We start from the raw sequence: 25,352 nt of genomic DNA, 5'->3' as shown, positions 1-25,352 counted from the left end.
TCCTATCTCTCACTTACACATTTCCCTATTGGTTCTACTAAAACATTTATAAAACTTATTCAACAGTTGATTCAGGGTGAATAACTGAATAATAAGAAGATGGTGGTAATATCTTGTATTTACTCACTTCCAGGTCCGAAGCGCCAGGAAAAGCTACTTTCAGGTAGTGTAGCTGAATGGCTCGAATCGAGTTGAACCAGTCCACTATTTCCTGATCCAGAGAGGCAGACAGACAAACCACATACATCAAGACTGGACTGAATACATTAAAAAGAACAGTTTATCTTGGTAAATCTGCATAAAGAACCATTTACAGGATGTGGTGTGATGAGGCCTGAGGATTGCTTTTCTATTTAAATTAAATGAGGAATGTCCAGAAAACACGCTAGTTCCTATTACTACTTAATGATAGCGGCTATACAATTTTGTTTGCTTGTTTTCTTTTGGTAGTTAAATGAATAAGACAAATCAAATGCAGCTTGCTAGTTTAACAATAAACCAAACTATTCATTATACTCAAAACTTTTCTGTGTTACAAAACCCTTTCAACAATTCTACACGTATTTATTCCCTACCATTGAAATTTAACGGATTGGGATTTCTGACAGATGAAAGTCTTTAGAGTAAAGTTAATGCTTTGCAGTTTGTCAGTATTGTGTGAGATGAGTGGCTTTTTATGCCATGTACATTAGGAGAAATCTCTAATTAGGACCTGACTTACATGAAGCTACTCTAACATAAGTGATAAGTAACTAACATTATATAGAACTACCAAGGGATAAACGGTATAAAGCAGATATTATTTGGATGCTGCCCACATCATGATTATCATAACTCCCATACATTTATAGCCTCAGTAATATTAAAATGTATTCAAATCCTGACCTTGCTGTTTTCGTGATAGAGGAAGATGTTGCGAGTGTTGTAGTCTTTCAGATAGGTGATCTGGAGACCGTTAGGGTTGCCGATCTTCTCCGGCTGGAACGACGCATTAATGGTGTCCACCTTTATTACAGCTTTAGGTTCTTTAGCCTGCAGGAATGCAAATTACAAGTACAAACAGGATCAAAGAACACAAAGAAATGGTGTTTATAGCAACTTTTAGGCAGGGTTAAGAAGGAGATACACCAACATGTATTTAAAAAGAAAATAACTTTAAGTGTATTCGAAATAAACTACTGTATTTTTGTATTTAAAAAGATACTAAAAATACTTTTACAAGGGTGCATGATATTTCTTCAAAACCTTCCATCAACTGGCCAGTACACCGACTGTAAGTAAACAATGTTTGATAGCAACAGCTTTTTCTCTGGCCGAGCCATACAATAAATCTGACATATTGAACCAGTTAACAGATCAAATATTCACACACATAATCCCTGTGATCTTCCAGATGAAGGTTAGATTTACAGTAACCAACAGTTTAATGTTGAACAGTTTTAGAATGAATCATAATTGTATCCTAATTTAGTTGCTTGGTGTTTGGTAACGAAGAGACACTTTACATCAGCAACACCGACTCAATGACAAACAAGTCATTCAAAAGAGCCGATTAATGGCACCTGCATTCATAGCAACTAGTTTATAACTAATTAATCATTTGATTGTTAATCATAAATACAATAATATATTATGTGTCAGACAGTCTTTCATGCAGTGTTATGCAAAATCGTGGTCCTACTAAACAGCTACTTCAATTAGTGTACAATATTCCGCAATCAAATATTTATTTATCGATCATTAAACACCTATTTGGAAGCTGACAGTCTGAACGTTTCTTATCTTCACCACCTTCTTCCATGTGGATCAATTTTCTGTTTTGATCTCAACAAGTCTGGACAAATTACTGAATAGGCACCAATCAGAGGCCGCATTTTTATGATGTCATCATGTAGACTAGTCATACAAAATATAAAGTGATTTTTATAAACCGTATTAAATAGAAATGACAAAATCACATTTTATATTTGAAATACTTATTTGAAATACATCCCTGCTTTTAGGGTTCATTCAACCTTCATGCTCCTTCAATCATTTGTTCTCACGTTCTTACCCCGATGCACAGAAAATCCGTTCTAAAAATACTCCAGGGTGTCGTGTTTTTCATTTAACAGTGCTGCTGAATTCTTTGTTCTCATTGTGTTCATTTTTGTACTAATTTTCTACAACATTAGCTCTGGCAGGACTGATTTATACTGATGTGGCTGCTCGAATGTTGTATTGATTCTACACTAACAAATTACACATTGACTTAAAGAAAGAAATTAAATGTTTGTTTCACCTTCATGGATCGAGTCTTCATCGCTTCAGTTCTTTGTACAGAGAGTTATTATAAGCTGTTTACTGTGCTATGAGGTTTACCAGTAGTTCGACAAGCTGCAAAGATTTTTTTAAATGTTATCTTCAAGTAACACAGAAAAAAATAGAGGTGATGAGGGAACTACTGTTAATATCTACCACACTGTAAGAGATAACAGGAACATGATGTTTTCATGAGGTAGCATTGAATCTACCGTAACTATAAATGGATAAAATGTGTGCTGGTACTTTTTGAAAAATAAGGGTATCAGGATGTGCTGTTTACACAGTACCTTAAATAGTATACATAACCACAATCTTGATTATTATTCAGCACTAAGTTTTCATATAATTTATTTTTACCAATTTGAGGCAAAATGCTGATTTCATACAACACCTTCTAAGGATTGACATTCTGTTGTATTCCTTGATGCTGTCACAAAAGTGGTATACACAATGACATAAGGTTTCAAATCGAATTTCTATTGTTGAGCGTTAAACGGAAATGTTAAATTGCCGTGCCGCAACCTCGTCATCGAACGGTTTTATGTTGAACTACTAGCACAAATAACCCAGGAGAGGTTGTACAAGCAGTGGTCGGAAGAGAAAAAACTGTGTTTAACCTCGCCGACACGCACCCTTCATCTTCGGCACACATGAATATTTTAAAACACTATTACAACGGAGTGCTGAGGCCGCTTCACCCCATCTATATTTTCACAGCTGCATGTCGAGGAAAATGTGTACAATTACAAGGCAACCTGCTTCGCAGCCTTTCTGCCAGCATATGCATCATTGCAGCGTTGCATCACAGAATACAGTGGAATTCGTGGCCAAATCCATGACCCTATTTTTAATGTCTAGTTGAAAAAAACATTACACCCATTTATCCTTAATTATGTTTTGTGACAAAAATGTGGAGTAGCATTCAAACACTTATTTCATTTTTTTTACAAAAAGAAAAAAAAATATAGTTCTGCTAAAAAAATAGATTTTCGTATTATTTCATAAACACGAACCTGAAATAAAAATAAAAAGTGCGATCTGATTTTGATTCGATTCAATGTACGACGCTATGCAATTCAATATGGTACCGATATTTCGCTTTTATTTCTTTGGTTTACACAAGACTGCAAACAAACCCTTTTTTAAAGGCCCTTTAACAAACAGGACTTTGTAGGGCAAAAAAAAAAAAGATTATTCAATAAAACCAGATGTTCTTTCTGTTTCTTTTCTGTTCTGTCTCCAGGAAGATGCAGCTCTACCTCTGCCATGTTAATCTGTATTCTATGTCACTCTCAGGACACGCCTCGGTCCCCGTAGTGTTGTCATACCTCAAAATTAACTGGTGCTGAGAGAATGCGCTTGACAAAACCAAGAAGAAATCAATCTAAATATAAAATGTTGGTCAACGAAGCTCATTGTTAAGCCATGCTAAAGAGTTTGTTATTAACTTTGTGTCAAACTTACATCGAACTTCGTGTAATACTTAAGCGTCCCTTCTCTTTCGGACAAAACGAATCTCCTGCTGAGGAACTGCCCGTTGTCTCGTCCCCGCTTCATTAGCATTCCGTCTCTCATCCCTGTGAACAGGAAAAACATGACTCATTGCTGTGTTCTTGAGGTTTCTGATTGTAAATCGGCTCCTAAATCAAAGTGTGGATGTTGATGTCTCCTAGTAAAGGTTAGCACTTACCTTCTTCATACACCAGCGGCTTACCGTCTTGGGTAAATTCCTGCCGCTCATATTTAGCTCTGATCCACTGCTCTTTCAGGACTCTGAACGCACACATACACATATAGTTAAAACACATTAAACTCAAATTTATACACACGATATAGTACATATTTATATAGTTATGTGTAAAGAGATTGATACATTGGATTTTTTTAAGCCTAAAGCAGATCATTTTGTTGCTTCTACTGTATATCCTAGATGCCCAAACTGACTTTTGATTTGACCGGCCATGTCGTATACAATATGATGGAAAAAAAATGATAAAAAATGCCATTTGGAAAGAAAAAAATAGACCTCTTATGAGAGGTCACGGAATATCTGTGTTATACATTGAACCCTATATATTGGATTATTTTTCATAATATAGATCTACAACATTGAAAATAAAACTGCATTAGTTAATCAGGTTACAGTTTAATGTTTTCTAATGATTAATTTAATTATTATTATTTAATTTTTTTTCTCTCCCATGGCCCTTCATAGAAATAAGATTGGGTAGATTGGCTATATTATTTAGGGGCCCAAGCACCAAAAGTTTACAAGCAATATATTGAATAATGATGATTATTATAATTCACATTTAGGGCATTTGGGAAGACGTCTTTATCCTGAGTAAATTAAGGACCCAGCGAACCAGGACAGCGTAGTAGCTCAGAGGTCCCTGAAGGCTCTGGGTTACTGATTGTACGGTCACAGTTGAAGCCCTGGTATTACCAAACTGCCACTCTTGGGGCTCCTGAGCAAGGCCCATAACCTTTTATTACTCAGGAACACTGTAGCTCCTAGCTTGCTGGGATATGACAAGAAATAATTTCACTGTTCTGCAGTGACAAATATAAAACAACCACTTTGGTGGTGCTGGGATTTGAGCCCATGACCTTCTGTTCAGAAGTCCAACATCTTATCCACTGGATGACCACTTCATCATCATCATCATTATTATTATAATAATAATTATTATTATTATTATACTTCTGAATTTGAATCTATACAGCACAAAGAATATGTTGTACAATTTATAATTTATACACAGGTTTTGCACTTCGTTACATATGGACATACACTAGATTCACAATTATACCCTACACAACTGCCTAGAAACACATTCCTACCATATTGGATTTCTGCACTTTATTATTTCTTTGCTTCTTTTTCCATATCCCACTTACTGCTTAATGTTTTGCCTTTAAATGTACTATATCCCCTTTGGAACAAGTTCCAATAGTCCCAATGGCTTCTGATATTCTTCTTTCGCTATGGGCTGAGAGCAAAACATGCTTGGGCCGTTTAATCACTGCTTGCAGCTATATGTAAATACATTTTTTCCTCTTGTTTTATCGAGGCATCATGCACACACTCCAGGCTGCCCTTGTGTGTAAGCAGATCTCAGCCAGAGTTTTTTTTTATTTTTTTTTATGGTGTTATATAATGCATTATAAAGTTATCAGTACGTATCTTAATATATCTTTATTTGACTTTTCGTCGCTCAACCCTCACCCAACAGGCCATGATACAACAAAGCTATTAGATACACAAAACTACAGAACTTCTCTATTACTTTCACATAGCTGTGTATTATTTATAGCAGTAACCAACATACACATCCACACTTGAGCATGAATTTACTTCTAATAAATACATACTGCTCTGTTTCAGTGCAGATATACTGGTGCAGGCTAGACTATGTTAACCGTATCTTAGTTAAACACCACATGGCCACCGTAAGCCCAATCTAACCTATAATCAGCACTCAAAGTACATATCAACACTCTGGCAAAGCAAAAAAGATCCATCTGGTCTCACTGGCGGACTTACTGGCAGTCTTTGTGTGTGGGTTTATAGTAGTACACTGGCACAAAAGCTTCAAATTTAATTTTGGATGCCTGATTTCCATTCTCGGCTATGAACTGAAACACAAACAAAAAAAGATAACACTCAACAGACAGGTTTGTACATAATCAACACATGACATTTGTGGATATGCAGGTATGCTAAAGAATAAACCGCTTCATTGTGTAGGTGCAGAAAGTGATTAAACACTAAAGTGTCATTGCTGGATCGAGGAAAAATTCCAACATCTAAAAATATCCATGCAGCAACGTCCTAACTTCATTAAAAAATGAAACTGACGCTAGATGACAACTAAAACACAATGCTTTAGTCTATAAACTTGTGTACACCCACAAGTTAAACAGTAGGAACCAATCCTGACATGTTTTATTACTCTTATACCACAGCAATTTGACAAAAGTTATGATTAAGGTTAATAATGTCTTACTTTTTCACTTCTAGTTAGTTGTTACGCGGTTGGTATAAACGCCATTTTAGCCGACTTTGGAGCTCTAACTACAGTTTCTAGTCAAAATAATACAACTACAGAGCTACATTGATTTATTTTCCTTGGGTCAAAATTGTCTTTGTTTGATTATATTTTATAAGAATTTAAAACTGATTTATTTTATATTATTTGATATTCCAAATATTCAATGTAATGTTATACACAGTGGTGGACAGTAACAGAGTAAATGTAAATCATTACTGTACTTAAGTAGCTTTTTCACATATCTGTACTTTACTAAAGTATTTCCATTTCGGGAGATTTTTGCTTCGACTTCACTTCTTTTCAAAGTCTTTTTAAAGTCTTTTTACAACTACTTTTCTTTTTATTTATGAGTGGATCAAAACTTAACTGGTCAAAAAAAACACCGAATGCGGTAAAGATTGTTTTGAGCTTGTTTTGACTGGCGCTTCGTGGTATCTACTTAGCACGAATATACAGTTCAACGTCAGTTCAACAGCAAGCAAAACATTCTAAAAGCAATGAATGAAAGAAGATAATCCTGACGCTAATTTGCCGTAAATGTGTGAATTTCTTTTTTAAGTAGTAGAAAATAAAGTTCTGGGCTCATGATAATTTTAATAGCTATCAATCAGTGTTTAACTAATTAATATCATTATATTAATAGATGTGTGTTAAGAGTAACATTAGAGTCTTTACTTTAACTAAAGTACATGGTTTTAGTATTTTTGTCCAAGACTTTCCTGTGGCAAAAAAACCCATAATAATCAGATTTTGGTTATGTGGCACATCTGCCATATCAGTCAGTCTGTAACCTGTTACTACAGAAACAATAACACGTTTAATATTAACCTGTGATTTTCCAAGCTGGAATTTGCTAAAAACTGCTGGTATGGAAAGTTAATCAAAACCTTTTGTCCAAACAGATTTGAGAATTCAACATCACTATGATATAAGTGAGATAAGATAAAGTGTTAAAGTCTTTTTCACTTACCTGAACCTCTAAGTCCTCCCAGTTGGACAGTAGGACAGATTTGACCTTTCCAATGTTAGGAAGGTTCCGGTGGATTCCAGAGCAAATGAGGCAAATAAACACTCCCAAAGAGCATGATCCCCATTCTGGGTCTGAAACAAAATACAAAGGATGCAGCAAAGAAAAGGAGACATTGTGTTTAAATAATGTGGTTTGCCATTTTTTTATGGTCTCAGAAGAATTGCAGTATGAAAAAAGAGCAGAATTTAAAAAGATTTCGCTTCAGGAAAAGGAATCTATTAACAAAACTCGAATAATGGCTCTATCCTTGTGTAAGTGCTTCAGAAAATATAACATCATATAATATGAATACCTCCTACACCACTGACTGAGTCTCACAAACACACATAGACACTTATGCTAAAGGTTGATTGTCATTTAGACAAATTGCATATGTATATAAATGCATTTATATATACAAATATAACTAGAATATATTATATTTACTATAATTATGTGAAGTCTTCATGACTGCCTATAGTTGAACTGCCACTTGTGAATGAGTGTTTGAATGTGTGTGTGTGTGTGTGTGTGTGTGTGTGTGTGTGTGTGTGTGTGTGTGTGTGTGTGTGTGTGTGTGTGTGTGTGTGTGTGTGTGTGTGTGTGTGTGTCTCCATGGGGTGTCCTGTATATCTGGAATTGTGTGTTCACTGGATAGATTATCAAAATATGAATATGAACAAATGAATGAATGATGTAATCTCTCAGAACATAAGACATAAACATATGGTTTACATCAGGGGAAATACCTCGATCGCAAATTGACTTGTGCATTTGTGAGCACCCCTGGTTTATGGTTTGGAGTAGAGGATCTTCAATAGCCTGTTACGGAGCTCTGACACTCAACCCTATTGAACACGTTCGAGAAGAATCAGAACGCCGACTGCAACCCAGTCCTCCACACCTTACATCAGTACCTGACTTTACCAACGTGAAGACAAATCTCCACAGAGACAACTAAAAAATCTAGTGGAACATCTTCCCAAAAGAGTCGGGGGGGATGGGATGTTCAAAGCACATACTAAACTTATGTCCACAAACTTTTGGCTATTCAGTGAATAATAGCATCATTACACACAATTCAACGGCAGTTAAAACATGAGGTATTAAGAGGTTCCTTCCCCTCCACAAAATGTGACAGCGCTGTAACCAAAGCCCTGTATTTACGTCTGTTTCATAAATATTCGCATGAAACATTGTGCAATGCCTGGTAGTTTTCACGAAATCACAAAATTAAGGAAGAGAAACATCTTCTGATTTTGCCGACTATTAAGTAATAACTAAAGAAAAGGAATGAGATTTTGCAAACTTGAAACTTGGAAAGTACCATTTCGAGCCTGAGATTAAGAGCGAGAGAAAGAGAGAGAGAGAGAGAGAGAGAGAGAGAGCGAGAGAGAGAGAGAGAGAGAGAGAGAGAGAGAGAGAGCGAGAGAGAGAGAGAGAGAGAGAGCGAGAGAGAGCGAGAAAGAGAGAAATGTGTGGAATGTGACATTGGTGGTATAAAAGTGTTCTAAAGTTTCACAACCGTTTTGGGTGAATGTCCACTCCTTATAACTACACACACTCACCCACACTGTGCTTATCTGTGTGTCACCACACCTGTGAGTTTTATCTTACAGACTCACATAAGTTATTGTGCAAATTAAGACACGCACGCACACACACACACACACACACACACACACACACACACACACACACACACATAAAACACCCACAAAACAAGTTCTCAGAGGAAAAATCAGAAAATTTTCTACTTTCTCCAATACATCATCAGCAAGATACTATATTTCCGAACAGCTTATGCTAGAGAGAGCTGAAAAACGGTGAGTTTACATCAATGAAAGTGAAACAAATATCAAAACGAAAAAAAAAACAAAAAAAAACTTCCTGCTGTGGCAGGAACTGCTGAAGAAAAACCTCAGAAGTCAACATAAAAAAAAAAAACAATCAATACAAATATTGCCCCTGATATAACGTTATATTATGTTCTTCAGACAAAATATTGTGATTGTCTGATTCACTTGCATCCAGTGTTCCTGTGATAAGGCCCGGATCCAACTAGGGCTGAAACGATTCCTCGAGTAGCTCCAGTAATTCGAATACAAAAAAAAAAAAAAAAACATATAGAATGGACGCGTTATCTGACGCCGATTCCCTTTTCGCCTTTTGTGTTTCCACGTTGTGCGTACGCAGGGCTCAGAGTGCCGTATGCACAAAACGAGGCTGAACAAAGTGGCTTATAAATGAGATCCTTGTGCAGGTAAACACAGACGACGCTGAAGAATGAAAAATGGAGGAACGGAGAGAAAACAGCGAGACAAGGAGGAGATTCAGGCCGAAGAAATCAACAGAAAGTTTCCACAGTTTGGGATCATTTCAAACTAAAACATAAAGAAGACATCGTACAGAAAGTTTACCTTTTTTTTTTTTTCAAGTAATTTAAAAAGGATTTTTATATTTTTATTTATTATTTTACTTATTTATTTATTTTATTTATTTCACAGATTGCAATTTCAGCAATGAAAATGTAAAATTTTCTGAAAAGGAAACAAATCACTCAAATCAATCTATCAATCATATTTGGTATTGTTCTTTAATGAGTAAAAAAAACTACTTTTTATCCGATTACTTGATTCATCGATTTACTAATCGATAATAAATAATCCATTACTAAAATGATCGATAGCTGTAGCAGTAGATCCAACCAGAACCCTGACCAGGATGAAGGTCTTACTGAATAAACAAATAAATGACTATAGTACATTTCGCAATCACTATTGCAGTTTGAAGACTTTTGCCCAGAAATGCTTTGGATTGTGTGAATGCCGTTCATTCCCGACACAAAGATACAAAAGAGACTGCGGAAGACAGAGAAAAATCACAGAAGAAAAATCTCAGGGGAAAAATATAAGACCAAAGGAGAAGCTTTTGGAGGACAATTATCCATGTGGTGGCATGTTTTAATCTTCTTATACCTCAGTGTGGTACCAAATATCAGTCCTGGTAGTCCACGACTTAGGATGGAGATGCGTTCTTATGACCTCATCGGTCGAGACATGGGATCGGTATGGGGTAGTATATTGTTAACAGTGGCGTTTGGACCAGCGGCGGTTTCGCGAGTGGAGACCAAAGCGTACGTTGCTACATTAGCCTGCTGCGCGAAACTTATCGCCATCGTACGATCGAAAAAAAAAAACGTAAATCGATCCATAGAAACTGGGGGACCATCTGTGCACACACTTTCTGTTCATGTTATCACTTACATTATAGCAGCTGTAAGCAGTTCCTCTGTTACTAAAGACTATAGCTACTGTTACTAAGGACTATTCTAAGATACTGGAACTGGAGACTCCTTCAATCAATGATCACCATATTAATGCTCAGGATATATCTATTATAGTAGTATGTATATAAATATTAGCTTCCTCACTCGTCCTTGTAAAAGCTGTTACGAGAGAAACGTTAGCATTTCAGCACAAGCATATTATGCAAACCTGAATCGAGAATGCAACAATGCTTCAGTGTCTGAAGCATTAATACGCATTGAATAATGCAGCTTGAACTTTCCGCTGTGGTTCTGCCAAGCGGCAAGCCTCGACATTTCGTTTTTTTAAAAGAACTAATGCGCGCCGCAGTGTTGCTTTATCGGACTTTGAAGTTTCTTCTCCCTGGACATGTCTGTTCTTGTCGTAGGGAACCGCCTTCGCCTCGCCGCATAGAAAATTCCAAAATACTTTATACAATTTCTACAAACATATGCTAATACAAGATCTGCTCTTAGCTAGGATATAGTTCACATATATCACACATTGAGTGTTATCCTTCATCATTTAAACACATTTCCTGTTCAATTATAGAAAGAACTTTCCAAGAAATGAATCAGCATGGTTATCAGTGATCTCTTCTGTCCATGCAAATGACAACTTCCTTTGCTTCTAAGTCTGAGAGAGAGACAAAGAGTGTGGGGGTGATGAGACTTAAGTGCAGGAAGAGAGACAATGTGATGTATAGAAACACTTTACAGGCCACAAAGAAGTGTGAAAACCTAACATAGTTTCAGGCGACGTACAAGTTTCTTTGTGATTGAATTGTGTATCTCCTATAAGCACTTTTGACCTATTTTACGATTTTCTAAAACAATAATATAAAAAATGATTTCATAAAATAGTAATAATTCATTAATAAATTACAAATTGTAATGGTTGGCAAACTAATGAGGTGTAAGAAGGATAGAAAAACTCTGTAATGAAGTACAATGAATAAAACATCTTGGTGAGAAGTTGATGTTGATTACATTTCTATAACGTAGATGGCAGACATTCCACATTTAATATGCCTTTTTGGAACATTTATATTAAAGAGTCTCCAGGTGCAGCACTTATACCTTTCCCCCTACAGGACCTTTGCACTATTTGCTGGTTTCTTAATATACCACAACTTTTTTTTTTTTTTTTTTTTTTTTTTTTTTTAAAAGGGGGGGAAAAAAAAAAGAGAGGCTGCTGAGGGTAATTATCATGTACTCACAGGAACTTGTACGTTCCATAATATTACGATTATGAATGTTTAAAAAAAAAAAAAAATTGAGCCCTTTATTAATTAAAAACTGCAACCGGGTCCCAGTGGTTGTGGTATAAAAGAAATAAAACACCAAGTTTATGTCAAGCAAAATAACCCAGAGAGTTAATGGTTGACAGCTGAATCACTGACCTACATGCTGCTAAATCAGATCATAATTAATAGTTTAATCAAATTCTATTTTATGTCACATGCACATTTATAAACTAACCATTTTTGAAGCATATCTTATTAAATCTTAAAAAAAGAAAGTATGCATGAGTATGCATGAGAGAAATAACTGTGTTTTGCTTCACTGGCTGTGGAAAAAAAAATTATACTACTTGGTGTATAGCAAGATTTGTATTGACTTTGGATAGGTTGATCACGTGACCTTACCTATGCACGTCCAGTTTAAGGCAATTACAAACTCGCACGCACGCACGCACTCAGGAGCGAATGCATGGATACACATGCACACATACACACGCGCGCGCGCACACACATTTACGCTCGAGCACGTGAACCTTACTGACCGGGAGCGCCGCAGTCCGCGCAGACGTCGTTGCCTGGCCGTTTGATGATGTCCCTCAGAGCTCGCGCGGCCCTCTCGTTCACGGCCATGACACGACCACGCACGTGTTGTTGTTTTTTTTGTTGTTGTTTTTTTTTCCTTTCCCCCACTTGCCGCGCCCTGGGTGCACCTGGGAGTAGAAGCGCGCGCGTGCGCGGTTCCTTTGCGAGTCCCAACAGGTAGAGAGCGGCGTAGGTACACAAGATGTCCTTTATTTATTTTTTTTTTATTTTTTTTTGCAAATCCACCCGTGTCCTTAAAACTGTCCGAAAATTGTCCAAAGCGAGGAGCAAAAGTAAAAAAAAAAAAAAAAAAAAAGTTTTACGTGAGATTTTTCAGGTCACTTCGTTAAAGGTGAGAACGCAACGCGCAGGTGGAGGGAGGGCGCGATTTGCGCACGAGCCCCGCCAAATAGGGAGTGTTTGACTCTCCAAAAAAAACAAAAAACAAAACACTCCCTCTTCATGCAAACACTCGGAAGTAAGAGAGAGAGAGAGAGAGAGAGAGAGAGAGAGAGAGAGGGGGGGGGGGTTTCTAACTTGCTGTTCCTCGGAAACAGAAACGCGCATGCAGAACCGAGAAGCGCGCGCGCTGCTTGCACCAATTTCATGCTGATTTTGACCCAATTTACAATTATTTTTAGCACTAAAAAACCCACAGATGCATGCGCAATGTATGAGCATGAAGATTGTTGAGTTTAATGTAAAAACGTCTTTAAATCTGAGCCTGTAAAACGTGTTTTTCACGTTGCACTTTACACACCTTGGAACCAATATATTCACAAGAAAAAGGTCAAAACCTTCATAATTTTGCTTTCATTCATAAATTACTGGGTATACACACTAGTGTGCATAAATTTCTTATCTTTAGGTTCATTCCTTTAAAAACTGCAGAATATCACCCAATCATGATATCTTTGTTCACCACTAGATGGCAGCAAATCATCAGGTGAATATGATCTCTCATTTACTACGTATTTTCCAGGACAAAATGTTTGATACCAATACTGAATAAATCCTTCTAGTTACTATTACCTAAATAATACTTAAGCCATTGTCTTTGGTTGTGTATTCTGTCCAAAATAAGCATGGTGATAGTTCCTTTTCTCACTCCATTGTTTTAAAATATCAGATGATCATTTTGCTGTGGGTTGTGGTTAATGTTCTGCGCTATGGATCAGGTTTTTGTCGTTTCATCTACATGCATTCACGAAGCAGCACTAGTGGGATTTACGGTGCATTCAAACTAAGGCTTGTAAACTCGTAATTTCCGAACTCAAGAGTTGCCTAGGAATTCCTACTTCGAAAATTGCAGCATATCAGAATGTGACGTTGAATACACATTGCATCAATAGGTAATAAATTAGCACTTTCACTTTATTTTAAGAAGTGTTACTCTATAATTGGTTATTATAATTTTGTTGTATATATATACAGTATTATTACCAACCTGCTTCTTCTATAACAGATCCAATTTGCGACTTCCTACTTCACACGAACGAACCTACCTAAAAGGACTGATGCAGCACAGGCTCGGTTTATTTGTCTGCCCAGGTCTCAGCTCAACATTTTTAGTTTTTCAAATCTCTCAGGCTAATACCATACTCTCATCATCTTGCAGATCACCATCTAGAAGCTGTGCTGTAACTCAGTGCAACTCTGTCATACAGCTGTATTACATCCTGGTACTTTGACTCCAAGATTTGCACCAAAGTCCCCACTGCTTCCAGAGTAGATTTCTCATTAGTGTCATGTTGGACACTACAGTAGATGAGTGAGAAACGAAGGCACTGTCTCTTTTGTATATAGGAGCTAATCGCGAAACCTCGTTACTTATGCTTGAGATTGCTGAATTTTTTTTTCCCCCTCTATTGAACCCATGCTATAAATATCCCACCGGTGTTGTCAGAATGGCACACAACCTCTAAGAGGATTAATGAAAAGCAGCAGAACCGCTGAGCACATCCGTGTAAACATATTTCATGTGTTTCAGGTTTCATGCTGTTTAAAAAAAAAAAAAAAAGTAAACAAGTTTAAAGCTAGTTTATGTGCCTAATATCATTTCATTGGAATGCATTATGCATGCGATGATGGTTTGTGTTTTTGTGTGAGAATTTTATAGATTTATCGCTGTAGGTTTGTACCTCCACGAATAAAAGCACAAGGCAAGCACTCTCTGCAGTGTGAGGATATTTAGACTTTTTCAAAGTCTGAAATATCCCCCTGAAAAACATACCGAGATAAAAAAAAAAAAAAGAAAACCCGAACCGATCACAAACATGCATCTGTGCAAACCCCAGCGCCTTTTATCTCCATCATCAGAGGCTCAAACGTGTATTAATTTCGAAGACATGAAAGCGCAAACCGACAGTCGGTGCCGTTTGGTCCTGTCGCGAAACCCAAACTACTAAGGAATGGATGCAGGAACCCCGGTAACGGCGTCACCATAGCAACTCTAAATGATGCAGCCTCCCTTGGCAGCGTCAGTGCTGTCGCTCTCCGAAAGAGGAACGAAGAGGAAAGAACAGTTCTCGATTCTCAATTATTGGTGCGCAATAAGCAATGAGAGAATCGGGGAAGGATGTACCGCTTTCATTCGCGCCGTCTCCGTGCGTACTCGAGAGAAAGAGAATGAGAGGGGGAGCAAGAGCAGAAAAGAGTGCAGTAATGCCACGGCCCATTGTTCAACATCAGCCAGAGGAGTTGATCCTGACTGACTGAAATGAACTGAACGAGCGAATAAATAATGAAATGTCGGCGTCAGCGCCGCGTGTCATTTCTATGCAAATAGACGGTGACATTTTAAAGCTCTGCAGACCTGGCAGATATATAATGCCGCTTAGGATGGCCATTAGCGGAAATGGCCTTTTAGGAGGCTTATGTCACGTATGTGCCTTTCTTCTTGCTCAATCTTCCGTTCAATTCAACAAATATTTCTGGATGATTCGATTGAAAGGCAGAAGTATGGAATGCCTTGAAACGTACATCATATTCCACTTTCTCCACTTTCTAAAGGTACGATTACGTGGTGTAAAAAAATCACGGTTTAAATCCACCAATATTAACATGCAAGCCAGTGTTGGGTGTAAAGAAACTTACTGCGAAATCTTTAGACATCCTGAGATATGCATTATATCAACAACAACAAAAAAGACAAGACAATAGCTTTATATTTGTCACATGTACTTTAAAGTACAGTGAAATTATTTTTTATCTCAGCAATGTTAGGAAGCTGGGGTCAGAGCATAGGGTCAGCCGTGATACAACGTCTTTGGAGCACTTAAGGGCCTTGCTTAAGGGCCCCAAGCGTGGCAGCCTTGCAATACCAGACCCCCTGACCTTCCGTTGAGTAACACAGAGCCTTAACTACTAAACTACCAACTGCCCCATAAGGACACAAATGATTCTTTTCATTTATACATTCAATTATTGAGTCAAAAAAAGAGTTAAAATCTCCATAAAAACCAGTATTTCGCAAAGCAAAACAAACAAAAAACCTTGTTGCTTAGCAATGCCTATGAATTTGTTTATTGGATATAGAAGAAGCACAACATTGTGTATGGAAAAAAACAGCCAAAGGGTCTTCTGCGCAGTCTGGAACACCTGAGTGAAGAAACACAGCCAAAGGGTCTTCTGTGCAGGATCCCCTGAGAAAAACAAAAACAGAAGCTGCTGTACTACGATTGAAAGTGAATCCAGAGGCTAAAAGAGGAAGAGTTGGCAATTTACAATTGAGTCCAATTTCCAATTTAATTGTGTATTGTTCAGAGAATGGCGCTCAGACAAAGAAATAAGAACCACTGAAGTAAACCTGATCAGGTAACTCGAACTACAGAGGCATAATATAATAGATAATAACAATAAAACCAGGACACTGTGGTACCTTACAGCCAACACATTTAGTGCCTATATTGAGGTTTATTTTTTTCCAGCTATAAAAATGCAAAACACATTAAAAAGGTATTTTATACTTAAAAGAATTTAAATTACAGTTAATTACAATTAGGAATCAAACCCAGATTCATCATATATGTTTATCGCTTTGCATTGTTAAGGATATTATTGCTATATAGACTTGGGATATACTGTGATGTTTTACTTTGGCATGGTTCATGGTCCAAGATAAGCTGAATTGAGTGTTGTATCTTCTGTATTGTTTATACACAATGCAGAAAATAATTATATGAATATAGAACATGGCATGCTGATGAATGAAGGGAAACAGTAACTCGGATAATCACTCTTTGCAAACACAATGAACAAAAAAGCATCACACGATACCCAAAATCTTGAAGCTGATGGGCTACGCCAGCAAAAGATCATATCAGCTTCAATCCTGTCAGCTAAGAACAATAAAAATATATTTTACTGATTGACTCCATTGAGAAGAAAATCTGTATATCAGTAATAATTCATATCCTTGACTATGCCTATCAATCTTACCATAACCACACCCATTCATAATGCCACACAGAATGAAGGGGCCAGCAAGCTTAGCATCCGTCTCCTTTCCTCACACAAAAGCATGCTCGGAGATTGACTGCTCTCCCATGGTAATCCCTTTTTCAGATGCGGTAAGTCCCTGAATACAAAACCATAATTAATGGCCTTCCTTGATTTGTCGGTGAGGCCCACTGAATGAGATATGAGGACGCTAACAGGTCAGACCGCAGGGAGAACGAGCGCGTGTCGGCAGGTCAGCTAAAAAAAGAGAGGGATAACAGGCCTCCTTTGTCAGCGTATTATGAATCGCCTCAATTATCCCATGTAATTTTTAGGATAATCTGCAAGATTATGAGAAATAATTGGCTGAACGTAACAGTCACTTAATTGCCTCATTAACCTCTGAAAAGGAGCCTGGTTGAGATACAGTGTGCACATTTTACAATTGCAAGATACTTGCAAAACGTGAAAAATAGCTCTGAGGATACCTTTTAAGACATAATTTTATATATATATATATATATATCTCAGATCAGCAACATAAAAGGTGTAGAACTTAAAATGTCATTTATTTTGACCTTCACATTCTTTTCCTAACTTTTAACAGATACTCTATTAATTCAGGTTTTTATAGCAATGCAGTTCTATTTTTTATTCCATATACAATGTGCATATTATATTCAGCTTCTTTTTAACCCAAGCTTTCAACAGTTTTGTCTGTATGAGAGAATAATGGGCATACATGCTATTACCAAGATTTTTCTCATTACTAGGGGTTTGGTAAATAACTGCATTGATTTCTTGTTTCTGATATGCAAAACTCATAAATCTGCAGTGTATCCAGAAATGTTGTCCAAATTAAAAGGACTGTACTGAATATCTGATGAAAAAAAACGTCACTTTTAGATATTTTGATCTCTGGGGATTCCTGTGTTTACAGTGAGTTTCACATTTCATCCTCCATTCCAAAGCATAATTCCACCACGATTTCCTCAAACTGTTAGAGATCAAATTTGTGATTAAAAACGGGTTTTCTCAGATGTCTGGTCAGACAATCATAAAATAAACAATAAAAATGAACATGATATTTCCAATTTCCTTTCAGAAATCCTGTCACAATAGCATATTTTAGCCAAATAACTCACTTTAGCCATAAAGGTCAAACGTCAGAATGATCTCAGACTCTGAAATTTTGTCCTTCTAGCATCTGCTAGTCGAATTCTCCTATCAAGTTAGCTAATAATTTGGAAGTGGCATCTCAGTGTTTGAGGTGCTGGATTTTGGATAATAAATGACTGGAGTTTAAATCAAAGCACTGCCAAGCGACCACTGCTGGGCCTTTCACCCTCAACTGTTTAGATCACTGCATGTCACTCTGTATAACGCTATTTGTAAATATTTTAGCCACATACACTGACAAGGCATAACTTTGTACCACCGATGAGGCCTAATATTACGACCACTGTCTAATATTGTGTTTTGCTGCCAAAACAGTCCTGACCCATTGACCATTAACAGCATTAACTTTTTCAGCAAACTGAGCTGCAGAAGCTCGTATGTTGGAATGGACCAAACAGGCCAGCCAGCGCTCGCCACATGCATCATTTAGCCTTAACCACACACCCAACCCTGTCGCCAGTTCACCACTGTTCCTTAATTGGACATCTTTCGATGGATGCTGACAACTGCAGACCGGGAACATCCCACAAGGGCTGCAGACAAGAGATGATCCGACCCAGTCGTCTAGACATTACAAATCAGGCTTGTCAAACTCGTTTAAATCCCTACACATGCCCATTTTTCCTCCTTGACCACATCAACTTCGAGGACAAAATGCTCACTTGCTGCCTAATAAATAAATCCCACCCATTAACAGTTGCCATGATGAGGAGATAATCAGTGTTATTCACGCCATCTGTCGGTCATAATGTTATGCCTGATCGGTGTAGCTATGTAGTGGTCCTGTTGTTAAGTTCTGTTTTGCAAAAATTCCTCTCAGAAATCTTGGCGAACTGCCACATTTAAGCAATCGTTTAGAAAAGAACGCACTGTTCTACTGCCTCAGAGCAAATTCATTACAGATTAAAAGTCATCGTTCTAAATCATGAAGATGATGACAATGATGGCATCATGATTCTCATTAAGCTGTACATTTTGGAAGGATTTGGTGCCATGGCTGCAAATAAATTAAAAAACTGCCATGTCAAACAGAAACTCCCAGAAAGTGTGGATTAGCATCATGCAGGCTCAGACATGGCGGATTAGCGCACGTGTGATCACGCTGAGAAGCCATTCTGACTGTTATATGCTTTTTATGCTAGACTGACACTGTAGGATCGGGCTACGGAGTGCAGTTTGACAATGTTATTGGAAATGTTCTAAAGCTTTGTACAAACACTCCGTCACATTAAATGTCTTTTTATGTATTCAAGTTGGGTTTTACGAGTAAGGGAATGGTGCCAGCTTAGTCATTGGCGATCTTTAAACAATGTCAAAGACATACTGTACCTCTTCCAGAAATACGAAAAAATAGCACTTTGTCCAACAAAAAAAAAAATTCTTTTATTTCTATAAACAGCAAAATACTTTATAATTGTATTCCCTTTTGACCGATACTATTCCTAGTCTGTGGTCTAATGAACCCATGTTAGCATGCAGTTTTTGATACAGTAGTTGCTCTGGATAGGAAGCATCTGCCAAACGGCATAAATGTAAATCAATTGTAACTGGTTAACTTGCTGATCGAGACACTTTTGGTCATATTATTTAACAGGGTAACGTTCTTACAGAAAAACGAAAATGACAAAAAAAATTATTGATTTGGACGGTAATTAATATAAACAGTTTGCTACAATAGCTTAGGGCTATTAGCGCAACAATGATGGAACTATACAAACGTTCGGTGTCACCCAGATGAAGTTGGGTTCCCTTTTGAGTATGATTCCTTTCAAGATTTTTTCTTATACCAGCTCAGTGAGTTTTTTGTTGCCACTGTCACCACTGGTTTGCTAATTTAGGGATAAATCTTAGTAACTGAGAAATTTCCCTACTTTGAGAAATTTTCCCAGTGTGGGACAAATAAAGGTTTTATCTTATCTTATTCTGTAAAACTTCTTTGAGATGTCTATGGTTGAACAAATAAAATAACATTCATTTGTAATGTATTTAGTCAGGTAGAAAATAAAATGGGTTGAGGAACAGCTATACAATTTTTGTTACATCTTTTAATGCAAAGTTTGCTCAGCGCTTATCCCATTTTAAGACTAAGACAGTTAGTATGCTGAGATGTTTCCCCATCAATGTTTGATGAAACACTGTGTACTGCATCAGCTACAGTGAGGAAAATAAGTATTTGAACACCCTGCTATTTTGCAAGTTCTCCCACTTAAAAATCATGCAGGGGTCTGAAATTGTCATCGTAGGTGCATGTCCACTGTGAGAGACATAATCTAAAAAAAATAAATCCAGAAATCACAATGTATGATTTTTTTTACTTTTTATTTGTATGATACAGCTGCAAATAAGTATTTGAACACCTGAGAAAGTCAATGTTAATATTTGTTTGTTTGCAATTACAGAGGTCAAACGTTTCCTGTAGTTTTTCACCAGGTTTGCACACACTGCAGGAGGGATTTTGGCCCACTCCTCCACACAGATCTTCTCTAGATCAGTCAGGTTTCTGGCCTGTCGCTGAGAAACACGGAGTTTGAGCTCCCTCCAAAGATTCTCTATTGGGTTTAGGTCTGGAGACTGGCTAGGCCACACCAGAACCTTGATATGCTTCTTACAGAGCCACTCCTTGGTTATCCTGGCTGTGTGCTTCGGGTCATTGTCATGTTGGAAGACCCAGCCTCGACCCATCTTCAATGCTCTAACTGAGGGAAAGAGGTTGTTCCCCAAAATCTCGCAATACATGGCCCCGGTCATCCTCTCCTTAATACAGTGCAGTCGCCCTGTCCCATGTGCAGAAAAACACCCCCAAAGCATGATGCTACCACCCCCATGCTTTACAGTAGGGATGGTGTTCTTGGGATGGTACTCATCAGTCTTCTTCCTTCAAACACGTTTAGTGGAATTATGACCCAAAAGTTCTATTTTGGTCTCATCTGACCACATGACTTTCTCCCATGACTTCTCTGGATCATCCAAATGGTCATTGGCAAACTTAAGACATGCCTGGACATGTGCTGGTTTTAACAGGGGAACCTTCCGTGCCATGCATGATTTCAAACCATGACGTCTTAGTGTATTACCAACAGTAACCTTGGAAACGGTGGTCCCAGCTCTTTTCAGGTCATTGACCAGCTCCTCCCGTGTAGTTCTGGGCTGATTTCTCACTTTCCTTAGGATCATTGAGACCCCACGAGGTGAGATCTTGCATGGAGCCCCAGTCCGAGGGAGATTGACAGTTATGTTTAGCTTCTTTCATTTTCTAATGATTGCTCCAACAGTGGAACTTTTTTCACCAAGCTGCTTGGCAATTTTTTCCGTAGCCCTTTCCAGCCCTGTGGAGGTGTACAATTTTGTCTCTAGTGTCTTTGGACAGCTCTTTGGTTTAGGCCATGTTAGTAGTTGGATTCTTACTGATTGTATGGGGTGGACAGGTGTCTTTATGCAGCTAACGACCTCAAACAGGTGCATCTAATTTAGGATAATAAATATAGTGGAGGTGGACATTTTAAAGGCAGACTAACAGGTCTTTAAGGGTCAGAATTCTAGCTGATAGACAGGTGTTCAAATACTTATTTGCAGCTGTATCATACAAATAAATAGTTTAAAAATCATATATTGTGATTTCTGGATTTTTTCTTTTAGATTATGTCTCTCACAGTGGACATGCACCTACGATGACAATTTCAGACCCCTCCATGATTTCTAAGTGGGAGAACTTGCAAAAAAGCAGGGTGTTCAAATACTTATTTTCCTCACTGTATGTATGGTTGAAAAAGCTTCTTGACTTCTTTACCTTGATGAAGCATTTCCAATTAACTCTTATCAACCACCAGTGCTCCTTTACAGAAAAGCTTACCACTGAGCCCCAATGAGTGATTGAATTGTGCATTTAGATCAAATTTGCATATTTTTAATGAAATAGGATTATTATCTACAATCCCCTTACATCCACTGGGCCTCAGCTTTTATTCCTTTACAACAATAACCAATAGAATTGTATCTAATTTCTCCCAGCAAGTTATAACAGTGTCATTTCTACTAAGGAACTTTATATCCAAATGATTTGTAGGGAACTTTTGGTTCCATTGTTCATGGTCAGCACTTCTCTTAAAAAAAAAAACAAAAAAAAAACACCAGCTGTGGTTTACAATACGAACAAGGTTATCAGTGAGACCTAAAATACCACTTACGCCAACTATAAAACTCATAGCACAAAGCTGAAATGAGATAAGGAGATTCCAGGCGTGTGTTCTGCAGCACTTTCCAAGGTCACGAGACATTTTTATATAAATGTATATGTGCATCTAAGACATAAAGAGAAAGAGAATGTCACTGATGAGAGGTTTGAATAAGTATGTATGCATACTGATGACTGTTTATCATATATTACCCTTTCTTAGGTTCTTCAGCAACCTTCACAGGAAGATTTACATAGGAAGATCTTAGTAAGCACACAAACAGTAATTGCTTATTAAATCGATAACGAGTGTGCTAAAAATTGTGCTACTGTGGCTCACTGTCATATTTTTTTAATGAAAAAATTGGGGACATGTTAAGGTATAAATCCAGTGTCTCTAAAGACTCAGTTTAATTTGCATTTGTTGCCTGTTTGTACCTCCAATGTTTAGTTCCTTGTGTCCTGATAGTGTCTTTGCCCGCTATTAAATATTATTTATTTACAAAAGTTTGTAAACACATGACAGTTGTTTTTTTTGTTTTTTTTTTTATGAATGTTTTTGACCATTTTATTTGTCATGGAGTCCCTATCTGCTGTCAGCTTCCGCTCTTCTAGATTTTGGAGTGTGCTTGTGAGGATTTGTGCTTATTCAGCCACAGGTTGTTGGTAAAGTCAAGTACAGATGTAGGTGAGGAGGCCTGAGGTGGCCTTTTTTCCAATTCATCAGGATTGAGGTCGGAGCTGTATAGCAGGTCATTCAAGATCTTACACTCCATCCTATGTAAACCATATCATGGACTTACTTTGTGCACAGAGGCATTGCTATGCTGGAACAAGTTTGGATCTTCTTGTTCAAGGAAAATTTACAGCATCCAAAGATATCCTATACAATTGTGTGCCTCCAACATTGTGTAGAACCACATAAGGCTGAAAAAGTCAGGTGTCCAAATACTGTTTTTCCATATGGTGTATATTGATTATATACAGCTTGATTATCTTAAGGTCAAAGTATTAAAACGGTTTTATTTTGCTGCAGGTGCCTTCTCTGTTTCTTATGTACTCATGAACATTTCTGAAAATTTGGGATGGATAGCTTGAGTATCCTTGATCCAAAGGTGAGTGACTGACATCATGTCAACATGTTGCCTCTAAACATTTCAATTTCAGTCTTGGCAGTCAAGGTGCTCTGTATTCTCTTTCAGTTTTTTTTTCTTTTCAAACCTGAGGATATCTGTGCAGTGGTGTGGACCAATTCAACCCAAATGAAGTGAATAAAATAAAATGACACCATTTGGCGTGCTGGCCAGGCGTTATCCGATAAACACAAACAGTCATATGCTGCCCCATCCTGGCTGCTCATTTTTGGAGTAGATTGGAGAAAGTCAGTTCGGTCTGAGGCCATCAATGAGCTCTCTGTCCCTGTATGTTAAGATACGACCAGGAAATGTCAACACATTCATCTGCAATACCCATTTGCTTTGGATCACTGATTACATGGGGTATAACATTGGAAGTCATTTAACTATGCAGCTAGCCCAAGACCTAGACACGAACTCAGACATGACCCAGTTTTAGCAGACTTAACAGATTTTAATTATGCTGGAAGACGATTTGTCACTCTGCACTTGTAATAAAATTTCCTTGGGTTAGCAGATATTATTTGGAAGTACAGTTTACATAGGCTTGTCATGAAGTCAAGTGAACTTCAGCATAAAGTGTGATTGATGTGGAAATAGTCAATCCAATGTCAACCTTGACATTTCTTTGGTCCTTGATGAAATGTAATTGGCCAGCAAGGTCTCAGATTTGACTAAAAATTTATTCTTTTCTTTTTTAAATGAAACAAGTAACCAGAGCATCCATCTGCACAAGAGTACGATATAAAGAAGTGCCATGTTGTTTCTCTATGTAAGAATTTGCTATGAATCTGTACTCAGTCTTGAAAAAAATGGACCAGCATGTTTTTGCTAGGAATACCAGTTTAAATGACCATGAGTATGATATAGAGCAGGCCAGCAATATTCTAACATTCATGAAGGTCAGGCTACATAAAATTCCTTGTTTACCAGTGGCAGGTCATCAGGGCCAGCATACCCTTCTCTGACGTACCTTTTTATTTATTTTTGTCCATGAATATGTATTAAATTATTCCCAGTAGTGTATTCTCCAAATTTCATAGCATTTCTCTCAGATACACGAGTGTAAGTTCAGGTTGGAGATTCTATCCAATCACATTTTAGCCGTCACATCATTTATTGCCGTAGGGCCAGCAGGAAATGAACAGCATGGGCTAATGTTAGGTTAAGCTCGTGTTAGGTTAACCACTCAGACTGCAATTGAGTCACTCCAAGGCCCCCTTATCAGGCGTCCAATCACATCAGTATTTTCACTAGTCTGCCTTGTAAGCTGCAACTGTAGCAAACTGCACAAACTCAAATATATCTATGAGATTTGAATAACTCCTTCCACAATGGCTGAGAGGAGAAGAACATTTATTTGGTTGCAGATACACTTACAAGGATATTTATAAGGCGGCCTGTTGAAAACAGTTAAGCTTTTATTCATGAACCATTTTACTTTTGTGTTTTCTTTCCGGTAGTTTCCGCTAGGTAATTTGTACAAAAACACACAATTTGCCTTTAAATCACCAGGAAAACTGTAATGCACTGAATAAAAATGCACAAAAATGAACAGAAAACCCAGGGTCATTTTCTGAGGATAATATCGATGCGTCTACATCGTTGATGTATGCAGGTGGTGCAGCTGTGACTGCAGTGAAAGGAGACTTGTTGAATTGGGTTCATTGTGTTTCTTGCTTAAGTAAGGCATTAATTTTCACTGTATAAGATTCCTGTCTGTTCATGTCTGTGATTCAGCGCTCTGTTATACTGCGTTCCTCTATAATCTTGATGGTTTCGTCATAATAGTGGTATTAAGAGCTGGATTGATTGTTAGGACTCCACTGAAAGCCTAGGCATGAAATGGTGAAGGTAAACATAAGGTGACATCCGTTATTTCTAAATGCTTAACCTTTAGTGATTAGGTCGAGTCTAAAAATAAG

The 25,352-nt window shown here is 37.6% G+C and overlaps 1 protein-coding gene and 1 long non-coding RNA gene across 3 annotated transcripts in view; one reads left to right on the top strand and one right to left on the bottom strand.

Moving 5' to 3' along the window:
- LOC310716464 overlaps positions 1-3,762 on the top strand; it is a 325,142-nt gene extending 321,380 nt beyond the window's left edge. Inside the window, exon 4 of the long non-coding RNA XR_014530571.1 lies at positions 3,548-3,762. This is a non-coding gene — a long non-coding RNA (uncharacterized lncRNA). The remainder of the gene's footprint in view (positions 1-3,547) is intronic.
- Positions 1-25,352, bottom strand: part of LOC310716318 (arf-GAP with dual PH domain-containing protein 1) — a 172,388-nt gene that overhangs the window by 4,496 nt on the left and 142,540 nt on the right. Inside the window, exons 2-8 of one of the 2 annotated variants that reach the window (XM_083523370.1) lie at positions 12,462-12,575; positions 7,330-7,460; positions 5,852-5,943; positions 3,995-4,077; positions 3,769-3,881; positions 886-1,032; positions 128-211 (exon numbers count right to left, since the gene is read on the bottom strand). In XM_083523370.1, the coding sequence (XP_083379496.1) occupies positions 128-211; positions 886-1,032; positions 3,769-3,881; positions 3,995-4,077; positions 5,852-5,943; positions 7,330-7,460; positions 12,462-12,549 (738 nt within the window). In that variant the 5' untranslated portion in view covers positions 12,550-12,575. Of the gene's footprint in view, positions 1-127; positions 212-885; positions 1,033-3,768; positions 3,882-3,994; positions 4,078-5,851; positions 5,944-7,329; positions 7,461-12,461; positions 12,948-25,352 lie in introns of those variants that run through there. The other variant, XM_083523369.1, reaches the window with a different exon arrangement.

This window comes from Silurus aristotelis, assembly GCF_946808225.1.
Source record: "Silurus aristotelis genome assembly, chromosome: 2".
Lineage (NCBI taxonomy): Eukaryota > Metazoa > Chordata > Actinopteri > Siluriformes > Siluridae > Silurus > Silurus aristotelis.
This window is presented reverse-complemented; position numbering and strand designations above follow the sequence as displayed.